This window comes from Pristis pectinata, chromosome 4 (genome assembly GCF_009764475.1).
Source record: "Pristis pectinata isolate sPriPec2 chromosome 4, sPriPec2.1.pri, whole genome shotgun sequence".
Classification (NCBI taxonomy): Eukaryota; Metazoa; Chordata; class Chondrichthyes; order Rhinopristiformes; family Pristidae; genus Pristis; species Pristis pectinata.
In genome coordinates this window covers 39079770-39092965 of record NC_067408.1, presented here as the reverse complement: position 1 = coordinate 39092965, position 13196 = coordinate 39079770, and the positions used below count along the sequence as shown (strand labels likewise).

At 41.3% G+C, this 13196-nt stretch overlaps 2 protein-coding genes across 3 annotated transcripts in view; both read left to right on the top strand.

Annotated features, from left to right (window-relative positions):
• Positions 1 to 13196, top strand: part of sh3pxd2b (SH3 and PX domains 2B) — a 385135-nt gene that overhangs the window by 73416 nt on the left and 298523 nt on the right. The window lies entirely within an intron of this gene.
• The window catches only part of stk10 (serine/threonine kinase 10), an 88007-nt gene continuing 87237 nt past the window's right edge, over positions 12427 to 13196 (top strand). For both annotated transcript variants that reach the window (XM_052014623.1, XM_052014624.1), the window contains exon 1: positions 12427 to 12911. In XM_052014623.1, the coding sequence (XP_051870583.1) occupies positions 12756 to 12911 (156 nt within the window). In that variant the 5' untranslated portion in view covers positions 12427 to 12755. The remainder of the gene's footprint in view (positions 12912 to 13196) is intronic.

Sequence of the window (13196 nt, the reverse complement as noted above, 5' to 3'; positions counted from 1 at the left end):
TGCAAACTAGTCTGCAAAATTGTCATGTTATTTGCAATTAAACTTCAACAAAGATAAATGCAAATGAAGGGCATTTTAACAGGAAGAACAAGGTGGCCACATATTTTTTGGAAAGTAAGTGATTAAATGGAATAGAGAAGCAGGAGGAATCCAGGAATACAGATTAATCTCTTAAAGTAGTACATCAACAGGGTGATAAAACAGCAAACAACTTGTCATGGATCATGACTGGAAGAACAAGATTTAAAAGAAAAGTTATATTAAAGTGTAGAATCTTAGTTAAACCAGAGTTGGAGCATTATGAACAGCTCTGATCTCCAAATAACGAGAAAGACATTGAAGCAATGACAAAGGTACAAATTTACTTGAATAACAAAAGAACCGAGAGGTTCTTCAGAAAAAAAAGAGTATTTTTAGGTGTTTTTTATAAAAAATTGTAGAGGTGAAAGCTAAGGGTGATGTGATAGAGATCTTTAAAATTATAACAGAAATGCTGCTCTGATTAAAGGTCATCTTTTGCAGACATAACTCTGCTTCTCTCTCCACATATGCTGCCTGCCTTGCTGAGTATTCCCAACCTTTTCTATTTTTATTTCACATTTCCAGCATCTATAGTAATTTTTTGTGTTTTTTTTTGTGTTTACACCAATAAATTCTGAAATCATTTTAAATGCAGGTAATGTTTCTGTCTAAGGTGGCAGTGGGAACTAGTGGCCATATGTATAAGGTAGTCACAAATAAATCCAAAAGAGAAGTCGGAAGAAACTACTTATCCTGAATGGGGGACCTGCTGCTGCAAAAACTAATTAAGGTGGCTAGCATAGGTACACTGATTAATGCACGTGAAGGACATTTTAGTAGTTAAGAGGAAGGCAGATGGGAAAGGAAAACAAAAATATAAAGACAGGTTAATGAAGCTAAATAAAGAGTGTGGAATAATAACACTAATATGGAATTGTTGAGTCAAACAGCCTACTTATCTATTTAATATTTTATCTAATAGTGGATGTAGGTGTGGTGCTTGCCTTGTGAGGGCCCTTTGCAAAGGTTTGGCTTGTGGTACCTATCGTATATAGTACCTGTCTTGCAATGGTACCTTTATATTCACCCACACATCCTTACAGGCCAGACACAGTATTGGACATGGATTCATTGATTGAGATTGAGAAGCATCTCTTGGTGCTGACACAGAAACTCACACACTTGGAGTTAAATGTCAGAGGAGTAAACCACTCAGCTTGCATTCTTCCAATAAAGAAAAGACAATGACAGGCAGCCATGCTTGGTTCATGGATGGAAACAAGCAGGTAATTGCTCTTCGTCACTATTTAATCTGTTATTCCCAGATCATAGTAGCAGCAGATCACACACATCTACTTAAATACAGATAAGTTTGAGCAAGCATGGAATGTTAAAAAAAACTTACTAAACAAGATTTTGAAAGACACTTTTAGTTTGACACAAGACCTGCTCCATCTTGTTGGTTGATTCTAGTTATAAAAATGTGTCTAGAATTAATACATCGGGTTAATATTCCAGAAATAATCAACATAGCTTGAGTCAGTCAACCCATAAAACATTACTGAAAGATTAACTTACATGCACAGAAATAGCTCAGGGCAGAATAAAACTTACTGAGCGTATACAAATGTTTCAACAGTATTCAGTAAAATAATAAATCTTTTCATTTCAGCCAGCAACGCAAAACAGGTTATGACAATGGGAACAGGAATATATTTGCCTGACAAACACTGAATTAGAAGTGCCTTTGATAGCCTCTGGCTACTTTAATGCATGCTTTCAAAGATTACAAAAACCACATAGAGAGAGAGAGAGAGAGAGAGAGAGGAGGTGCATCTTATCAAATTCCTCAATAAGTGACAAAACCAGTAACATGGTACAAGCCTGACTCATGGCCCTTTCAAGACAACAAAGGCTTAGTGTTTAGGTGTGCAGATACTTCTTACATCACAATAGCCTGTTAAAACCTGCTGATACATTGTGGCTTTGAAACCTCAACATGGATTGCTGTGGAATCCAGCATACCTCTCATTATTATTTCTCACACTTGAGCTACTTAAATTCTCATTCCAGAACTCCCTTTGAGCTTCTTTTCTCTCTTGATCTGCCAACATGAGAGCACCCATCTTAAATTCTATACCCCATTCACTTACTCACTTTAGTCAAGTTCCCCCTAAAACTGCAGCACTTTGTTCTCTCAATACCACAGTTCTCCAATTTCCTGCAATTTCTGTTTTCCTTTTTATTTTTATCATCTCAAAGAAACCGCTGAAGGAAATTCAAATAATTGCCTCAAAACTAATGTTTTTTTTTCTGGAGCTCAGAAATGCAGGAGTGCACCAGCTGGCAAGACGGGACAAAATAACTGTAGCCAATACCAGTTTACCCTTACCTCATTCTAAATAACTTCCTGGACTTAACTGAGGGACTTGCCACCCATCAAAATTTTTTATATTTATCCATTTACTTATCTATTTATTTATCTGTCTATTTATCTATCTATATCTATCTATCTTATTTATCTTTTTAGTAGTCACATGTACATTGAAACACACAGTGAAATGTGTCTTTTTGCATTACTGAGAATGTGCTGGGGGCAGCCCGCAAGTGTCGCCACTCTTCTGGCGCCAACATAGCATGCCTACAGCTCCTAACCCGTACATCTTTGGAATGTGGGAGGAAACCCATGCAGACATGGGGAGAATGTACAAACTCCTTACAGACAGTGGCAGAATTGAACCCGGGTCGCTGATGCTGTAATAGCGTTACGCTAACTGCTACACTACCATGATTTGTATTGGTGTACCCTAATGTTATCTTTAGCTCATCTGAGTTGAAATGATGAGGATAAATTTAGTTTGGTTTGGTTTGGTTTGGTTTCATTCATGCACCTTCACGGTGTACTGTATTAGCTGATGCCTGTACAGAATTCTAATGAACTTGACTTCAGTGTATTATTTTAGGTATGTTTTACAGAAGGATTCATTAACTGTGGAATTGTACCTAACCTTGGAATTATAATCATCACACAGGGAATGACTGGCTCATCAGCTACAACCAAACAACTGTGACTCATCTATAATCAGAACTTTTTCAATAGGTGTGAAGTAAGGTTGGAATATTTACATGAACCTTCCTTTCACTTATTCAAACATACAAAGTAGGATCTGGAGTAGGCCACTCCACCATTTAATAATATCAAGGTAACTTGAAAGCACAGGAACGTAAGAAGATGCAGAGAGTAGTGGACTCAGCCCAATACAGTATATCAGTGACACATCCCTCCCACCATTGGAAGTGTCTACATGAGGCGCTGCCTCAGGAAGGTGACATCTATCATCAAAGATCCCCACCATTCGGACCGTGCCATCTTCTCATAGCTACCATCAGGCAGGAGGTACAGAAGCTTTAAGTCCCACAGCACTGGGTTCAAGAACACCTACTTCCCTTCAACCATTTGGTTCTTGAATCAACCTACACAATCCTAATCACTATCTCAGTATAACAATAACTTTGACCACTTTGCACTACAACGGACTTTGTTTTATTTTGTTCTAATTGTGTTCTTTCTTATAAAAATTATGTATAATTTATGTTTAATTTATGTTTTTTCTTGTGAATGTTGCTTATCTGATGCTATGTGCCTGTGATGCTGCTGCAAGTAAGTTTTTCATTGCACTTGTGCATACATGTACTTGTGCATGTGACAATGAACTCGACTTTGACTTTGGCTGATCTAGTTGTAATCTCAGCTTTACATTTCTGCTCACCCACAGTTACCTTTCACCCCTATGCTTATCAAGTGTCTATCTACCTTTGCCTAAAGAGACTACTTCCACCACCATTTGAGGAAGAGAGTTTCAAAGATTCAAAACACTCTGAAAGAAAGAAATTTCACCTCATCTATATCAAATAGGTGACCCCTTATTTTAAACAGTGACCCTGAGTTCTAGATTCTCTCACAACCGGAAACATCCTCTCTACATCTACTGTGTCAACTGGATCTTCTATCATCAAGTCCCCTCTCACTCTTCTAAACTCCAGTGGATCTAAGCCTGGCCTATCCAAGATTCCCTAAGGACAATTATCAATTCTATGTATTAGTTTCATAAAACTGTGAACTGTCTCCAATGCAGTAACATCCTTCCTTAAGTAAGGAGACCAATGTTGAGTATAATACTCCAGACGTAGCCTCACCAATGCCCTGCATAACTGAATCATAACTTCCCTACAGTTGTATTCAGTTCCCTTTGCAATAAACAATAATATTCTGTTGGGTTTTCTAATTATTTGCCCATTCACTAACCCATCTTTACCTCTTCGTAGCCTTCAAATATCCTCTTCATGACTTTCTTTCCTTACTTTAGTAAATTTAGCAACCATATCCAAGTCATCATTTTTTCTTTCAAAATCAAACTTTATTCATAATAAAAATATATACAAAGGAAGAAAACATTGCAAAGCTCTTTACATTCTGAGTGTAGTTCAGTCTATACATTTAGTGTTGCTGATATGATACAGAGTAGAGTTAGCGTGTCTTGTTTCTGTACATAGCACCATTGCCACTCGTGTGGTCCCCTGGGGTGATACACCCTCCTGTTGTTTGAAGGGCTTTCTCACCAGACTCAGCCCCTCCATGTCCAGTAGCAGAAGGTACCTAGACTGTGGTCCTTCCCCAGAGAGCCTTGCATTGGCTGCCCCAAGCTTCAGTGCATCCCTCAGCACATATTCCTGCAGTCTGGAATGTGCCAGTTGGCAGCATTCCTTTACAGACATCTCACTGTTCTGGAAGACCAACAAGTTTCAGGCAGACAAAAGAGCATCTTTCACCGAGTTGCTGATCTTCCAGCGGCACTTGATGTCTGTCTCTGCCTGTCTGAGGCTGTCAAAGATTTTACTGCCAGATACAGCACAGGTTTGGTCCGAGTGGATCACCTGTCCCAGAGCAGACTTGACCCGGTTGGCAATGGCCTTGGACAGGATCTTGTAATCCACATTGAACGGTGAGATGAGCCTCCAATTACTGAGTCTCCCCTTCTGCTTGTAGATGAGGGCGATAATGCCATTCTTCATGGATTCTGACATGCTGGTGGCCAGAAGCATAGCATTGTACACTTTGAGCCCATCCATTCCCTCAGAGCCGAGTACAATTCAGCCAATAAGCCATCGCTTCAGGGAGTTTTATTCGAGTCACATAAACGGATGGAGCCAGTCAGCTCTACCAGGGTTCAGTGGTTGGTCCTGACTCTCTTGCTTGTTGTCAACTAAGACCTCTGTGATAGAAGACAGGAAGTTCCGGGTGGCTGTGCTGTCTGTAACCTTTTTGTCATTCAGACTGGCATAGAAAGATCTGCAGATCCTCAATATATCCATCTGTGAGGATGTTACCAAGCTGTCCTCTTTCTTAAGCCTATGGATCACAGATCTCCCTCTGTGAACCTTTTGGGGCACGTCTCATCCTGCTCCATGGAGCAGACTCTGGATCGGAAGATTCTCTTGGAGGATTCTGAGGCAAAGACCGCTGCTTGCCAGCTCTTCACCTCTCGGAGTTCCTCCCTCACATTCACTACCTTTGGCTGCAGCAGGAGAAGTTGCTGCAAGTCTATCTGTTGTTGGCACAATCCTCTCTGACTCTGTCTTGCTTTCTGAACACCTTTGAGGATGAATAACCTCTTGATGTTCTCTTGGGTTGCTTCCAACCAGTGCATCGGGGAGTCAGAGAGGAGCTTCATGATTACAAAATGACTTTCCTTTAAATTCAGATTTAGCAGCTAAAATGTCTGTAGAAATTGAAGTCAAATCTATAATGCAGCCTGCATATCATCAAGTTTGCAACAACTTGATTGCATTTTATTTTTCTATTTCAATTCACCATTGACTGCTTAAGTGTTAAATTTGCTGCAATTTGTAAATGTTAACATTACAAATTCAGGAAATATTAGAATGTTCTCAAGATCAGGCATGGGTCAATGATATTTACATTGCTGTTCATTCCACCAGGAAATTCTGAGCCTAATGATTATTGCAATAAATATGTTAAAATCTTGAGATCCAGCCACTTGATTCCAAGTTTCAGAAAGTTAAAAGGTTGCGTTGCCTTCACTGCATCATAAATCTAACCACACATACACCCCGACCTAAAGTCAGCGTTGTGATCCAACCTAATCTCTTCCATATCACTTGTTTTTCAATGTAACCAATTCTTTTTAAAGCGGCACTTAACTTTAACAGTTAGACTTAGATAAAACTGGATACAGTTGAACTGCAGGTCATGACAGTAAAAAATATTAGTCACAGATTAAGGCGGGGGTGGGGTGTGTTGGTGGAGAACTGTTTAATTTCTCGTGTTAGACACTGTGTTTCTGCATATAAAAACAATTGTGTATGCAATGAAAGGAAAACTGATTTGGGAAGGAAGTCCTGCAAACCTCCATTCTCGTGGGTGTTGCACGACATCTTAAACAGGCTCTTAAGGCACTCAGAAAAACATTGGTGATTTCATGATTTCTTTGAGAATGCTGGTGGCCATTCACAAGTTACTGTAAGTTTCAAGAAGACAAGAACTGAATGAGTATGAAAAATAAAAGGTAATAAATGAGGAAAAAAATGAAAGAGAAATGTTAGGCCTGTTCGTGGCCTTAAGGCGTGGCAATGTGCTTTAAAACCAACTGAATGATTTAGAAAGCTGTCACTGACGTTATGTAGGGAAGTACAGCATCAATGTGCTCACAGTAAAAGAGGAAGTCTCTGAAGTAAACATAACCTACCCACAAGAAGAAACAAGGTTATGAAGAAATGCAAGGAAGCAAAGCAAAATAAGTTTTACTTTTGACTTCATCAGGAAGCAAGGGGACAGTTATTGAAAAAGCATGATCCTTATGTTAGGGATTAATGATTTTGCAGAATAACTTAATTATATTAAAGAAGGATATTACTTTTTTGACATTTGTCATGATAGATTTTATTTTGCATAGAAAATTGGATCCACATGTTTTGCACTGCTTGTGAATTTTTGTAAAACTTCCTCCAGTGTTTGCCATCATTTTTGACCTCACAGTAGGTTTGTGAATCCCCACAAGCATGGCTGCTTGTATGGCAGTTGTGCAGTTGATCTGAATTTCTGGTTTTAACCCCTGCCTGCACTGAACAACAGAAGCTGAGTATCCACCAACTATAAGATCCTAACTGCTTTGATTTCCTTTCTTCGGAAGGCCTAGTGTGCCACTTCTGCCTACAAGGAGATAGATAAATGAGTTGAAAGCTTGCAGTTGAGTGACAAAGGAGAGGAAAAGTAACGTGTGGAGTTCTGAAGATACTAAAATGAAAGAAGAGGTTTTATAATCACATCATAATATCGTAGAATAATACTGAAGGATGTTAAGCAACAAACGAGATGCTGGAGGAACTCAGCAGTACTTGCAGCACCTGTGGATCGAAATGGACGGTCAATATTTTTGGGTCAAGACCCTTCATCTGGACTGAAAGATAGAGAGGAGATAGCCAGTATAAAGAGGTGAGGGGAAGGGGTGGGGCAAGAACAGGCAAGAAGTAGGTGGATCCAGGTGAGGAGATGGAGGGGGCAAGAGTGGAAGAAGCGACACAGGCTGGGAGGTGATAGGTGGAGGCAAAAAGGGCTGCAGATGATGGAATCTGACTAAGGTGGAGCATAGAACCAAATAAGGGAGGTGGGCTTGGCAGATGGGAACGGGGGCGGGGGGGGGGAGGGAACCCATCGGAAGGAGTGTGTGAGTGACGGGCAGACAGAGTGGGTGGAGGAGGGGAAAGAAACTGGGGTGAGTGTAGGAGGAACTAAGGGGAGATCAAGAGGAGAGAGAAAAGGGAGAAGGGGGTAGTTCACCTGAAATTAGATGCAGCAAGTTTGGGAAAGCAAGGCCCGGAGATGTGGGAGGACATTATGTGGTCTGTACTGTGATGCCTCCTTTAAAGAGCAGCGAAATGACTCCTTTTCTGACTTGCTGTTCAAACCCCTACATTTAGTATTCAGCCAATGATTGTTGCTGTTCAATCTGTGTTCAACATCCTAATCCTCCACTCTCTGCACTAAATAACAAAAATACTGAAGGTGCGTGCTTTGGTGTTATGCAAAGATGTTCCCAAAAAGTATGGGAGCTTTGTGGCCTTACTGTAAGATGAAGATTTAGTACCACCAGTTACTTGTTTAAATGTTCCTTGAAAAGCACATTGATATTCAAGGCTGGAAAGACAAAGGCATGGTTATTGTGTTGCTTTCCTAGCACAGGTCGTATCTTGCACCACTGCTCTAAAGCCATGAGGGTGAGGGAGCTGGTACTCCCTCCAGGCAGCACTAGTGACAAGCAATGCAGCTTTAATGGACTTCTAACCCAGGAATCTGTTCCTCCAGTCTTCAGTTCTGCTGAGTAGGGCTCAGGTGCCAACGTTATTGAAGCTCAGAGTTCCTTATCTGGATATTACTCCATCTTCTCGATACAAACAGCATTATATAGTCATAATTCTGACCGAGTACAATCAGAATCTTGCTAAGATGTACTGTGAAGTAATTTGGGAGCGAGGTGAAAGAATGAAGCACTGTTCCTGGTTTAATCGCTAAGTGTTGTTGAAAAATATTTTTAAAAGCCTGATGAAAATGTTTCCTAATGGTTCAAGTGCTTACCCATATTTTATATGTAATTTTGCACCAATGATTTTGTCAGTGAGCTTGTTCCAATAACATTGATAGTGTCAGTGGATTCAATAACTGGATTGACCAATAACAGTATGGATCGCATCAAGGATATTCAAAGATCTGTAAATTATTACACAGAACTGACTATTCTGTCCACATAATTGTGGCAATATTTACCCTCCATGTGTGCAAGCTCCAATTATTACTCTTGGTTCCTCAGTTGCACAACCAATGATGCAGGATACTGGAGGCAGCTCAAAAATAGCGATAATGCATAACAAGGCTACTGTTTTCAAAATTCTTTGTGTGAACTATTGGAGGCTGAAATATTCCATTCCAATGGCACCAATTTTGAGGAGAGCCAAAGTTTTGCACTTTTTTCATCTCTTAGTTCCTACTTGTTTTTTCTTTCTACCAGCCTTCTAGCACTCCACCCAGTGTAACAGTTTTTTTACAAATACATAAATAGAAGTGCTCTAACAAATTGAAGGAGATACATGGTTGCTTGCAGGAATGTCAAAACATTTCATTTAGTTACTGATGATTCAGGAGAATTCTGAACATAAGTAAAAACAACAGGTTCCATTTGCACAGCGCATTTAATCTAGCAACAACAATTTGAGGCAATTCACTTCAGAATCATTAAATGTTTTTAATATATTTTTATTGGGATGCAGCTGTTACTGATTAGACCAGCATTGATTGCCCATCCCTGAATGCTCATGAGAAAGGGTTGGTAAGCCACCTTCTCGAACTGCTGCCGTCCCACTGCTATTGATACTCTTACAATACTCTTACAATGGGGTAGTGAGTTTCTGAATTTAGACCCAACAACAATAAAGGACTAGCAATATATTTTGGGTCAGGGTAGTATATAGAACAGATTTGCCATGTTTGAACCTGTGCCAAGTTCAATGCCAGGTGGTCTGTCTGTGGTTTCATTATTTTTCTGTTTTAACAGAATGGTTATGATACAACTGAATGCCTTGCTTGGCCATTTCAACTAATTGCTGAAGTCACACATAGGCCAGACTCGAATGATGACAGGGGTTTTCCTCCCATTTGGGGATTTCCTTCAATAAGTTAAGCAGATGGGTTTTAACAATGATTACATAATTTTGCTTTACTGTTACACGGACTAACATTCAGACTACTCACCTCAATTTAAGTTCCACAGCTGTTGTGATTGACTTCAAACTCATGTCCCTGTATTATCATTACAGGTATCTGTATGACTAAGCCAGTGATTTAACTCTGTGCTGCCACTACATTGGATCATGTAAGGAGGCCCTTAGGGCAAGTGCACCAAAGCTTGATCAAAGGGGTAAGTTCAAGGAGAATTTAACAGAAGGAAAGGTAGAGAGGTGGAAGCTGTTTAGGCAGGGAGTTCAATAGAGACAGAAGTGTGGCTGCCAAAGATGGAGCAAGTAAAGTTAGTGATGTTAAGTGGATTAAAGCTGGAAACATATAGATACCTTGGAGAGTTTTAGGGTCATGACGAATTACAGACTAAAGATAGGAAAGGCCCTGGAAGCATTTGAAAACAAAGATGAAAATTTTAAAATTAAGACCTTACTTAATGGGGGGGGGCTGTCATTTGATATCTGTGAAATAAGAATAATGGGTACAGGTGAATTGATGTGAATTGGGACATGGGCAACAGAGGTTTGGATGAGCTCAACTTTATGAACTGTAGAATGAAGGAGGCTAGTCAGGACTGTTGTTATCAAATCTATCAATAACAAAGGCCCGATGGGAGTATCAGCAGCTTATGAGCTGAGCCAGGGGTAGAGTTGGAAGATAATACAGAGATCATGCAAATGTGCTCTGAATCTGGGTTCAGATATAATCGGATGCAAACAGTCTGATTCAGTTTTAGGGAGGATTAAGTTAGAAACTAGGAACAGAGTTGATGATGGGGGTGAAGATAATGATGTTCTAGATATTTAATTGGAGTAAATATCTGCTCACCCAGTGCTGCCGTTGGACAATTTAGAGAGAGCAGCGGGATCAAGGAAGATGGTGGTGAGGTTGTGGAAATGCGGAAACTAGTTTTGGATGATGTTATCAAGGAATGCGAGTAAATAACAAGCAGCTAAAGAGAGATCCTTGGAGAACACCTGAGATAATAGTGCAGGAACAGGAAGAGATTTGTGGGTGATTTTCTGTCTACAACTGGATAGATGGGAATGGAAGCAGACATCCAGTCAGATGACATGGAAGAGATGTTGGAGGAGGATGGTGTTGGCAATGGTGTCAAAGTTTGCAAACAAGGTGCAATTGATTATCTTTATTATATTCACTTTCAGTACTATCATTCCAAGCAAACTCATCTCCAAACTCTGAGACCTGGGACTCAACATCTCCCTTTGCAACTGGATCCTTGACTTCCTGACCAACAGACTGCAATCAGTAAGGACAGGCAGCAACACCTCCATCACAATGATTCTCATCACTGGTGCCCCACAAGGCTGCATCCTCAGCTCCCTCACGATTGCATGGCCAGATTCTGCTCTTGCTCCATCTGCAAGTTTGCAGATGATACCACTGTAGTAGGCCGTATCACAAATAACAATGATTCGGAGTACAGGAAAAAGGTAGAGAGACTAGTGACATGGTTTCATGACAACAACCTTTCCCTCAATGTCAGCAAAACAAAAGAGCTGGTCATTGAATTCAGGAATGGGGATGGTACACATTCTTCTGTCTACATCAACGGTGCTGAGGCTGAGGGGGTTGAGAGCTTCAAGGAGTGAATATCACCAAAAGCCTGTCCTGATTCAACCATGTAGACGCCATGGCCAAGAAAGCTCACCAGAGCCTCTACTTCCTCAGGAGGCTAAAGACATTTGGCATGTCCCCTTTGACCATTACCGATTTTTATCGATGCACCATAGAAAGCATCCTATCTGGATGCATCATGGCTTGGTATGGCAACTGCTCTGCACAAGACTGCAAGAAACTGCAGAGAGTTGTGGACACAGCTCAGCACATCATGGAAACCAATCTCCCCTCCATGGACAAAGATTGCCCACCTGGTGTTATAAGACTATTGAACAGTTCCCTAGTACAATAAGAATGGACTCTTGACCTCACAATCTACTTCATTACCTGTACTGCACTTTATTTGTAACTAAAACACTTTATTCTACATTCTGTTATTGTTTTACTTTGTATTACCTCAATGCAGTGTATGAAATTGATCTGCATAAATGGTATGCAGGACAAGTTTTCACTGTACCTCAGTACACGTGACAATAATAAACCAATTTACCAATTTGTAGATTTAATCAGAACTGGTTCAGACCCGAGACAGGAGCAAAAATCAGATCTCCAGGATGCAAACGTGGGCTAATGCCAGACCCAGATTTGGGAGTAAACATGTTCAAGGACTTGGGAAAGAAAAGGACACAGAAGGAGGATCAAAGTTCGGATTACTGAAGCAATCCAACTACCATTGCCAGCTACGACTTCCAACCCATCAATTTGTATAAGAAGGCATAACAGAGTGCATATTTCATTTCAGATACAGACTGCACAACATCATTCAGAATTTTCCTGGCCTCGGGGTATAGATTGGGTGAACAGCAAACGCCTGACACCTCCCTCTTGTGGGAGGAGAAAACTGTGATGGACGTCCGGATTGCCCAATTGGCATATACTCGATATTTTGCATAAAGAAGTAGACCAACCAATGATGGGTGGGGGCAAATCTGACAGAAATTATATGAAGGGTCGCACCGTCGCGGAAGCTGACAGGTGGATGGAGCGTGGTGGGGCAAAGGAGTTGATGGTCTGTGTATATATACTTTGCATACGTAAGTTACTTATTAAGATGAAGTGGGCGACATTTGTTTCAAGTTGAGCTGTTACCTTGAATCGATTGAGGAGGGGATGAAAGTTGCAACGTGAGCGGGGCTGTGGACGGCGTGGAGCGGCTCGGCCCCGCTGGGAGCGGTCGGAGCTCGGAGAGGAGAGGAGACTCCCTCCCACAGATTTGCCGGCTTCCTGTCCCCTCCCGTGAAGTCTCCCCCACTTTCCGCGCTGCTGCGGGCTCTCCCGGGCGGGCATGGCTTTCGCCAACTTCAAGAGGATCTTGAGGCTTTCCACCTTCGAGAAGAAGAAATGCAAGCAGTACGAGCACGTCCGTCGGGACTGCAACCCCGAGGAAATCTGGGAGCTGATCGGGGAGTTGGGCGATGGCGCCTTCGGCAAGGTTTATAAGGTAACTGATGCAGTGAAAGGGGGAGGTTGTTGTGTGCGTTGTTTAAGGTTTTTTTTGGGGGGGGGGGTCTCCGTTATTGAATTTCTGACCCGTCCCGCAGTCTCTGGGCGTTCCGCATGCCACTGGTTTCTCTTCAAAGTCGCTGGAACTTTGCTGGACCTTCTTGGCGGAAAAGACATTGTTGCAGCCTGTCTCATTAGCTGCTTCATCACGTTGGCTTGCTTCCTTCCTTTACCCCTTGTCTATACTTTGCGGAGTGGGTGGGATTGCCATTTGCGCAACAAA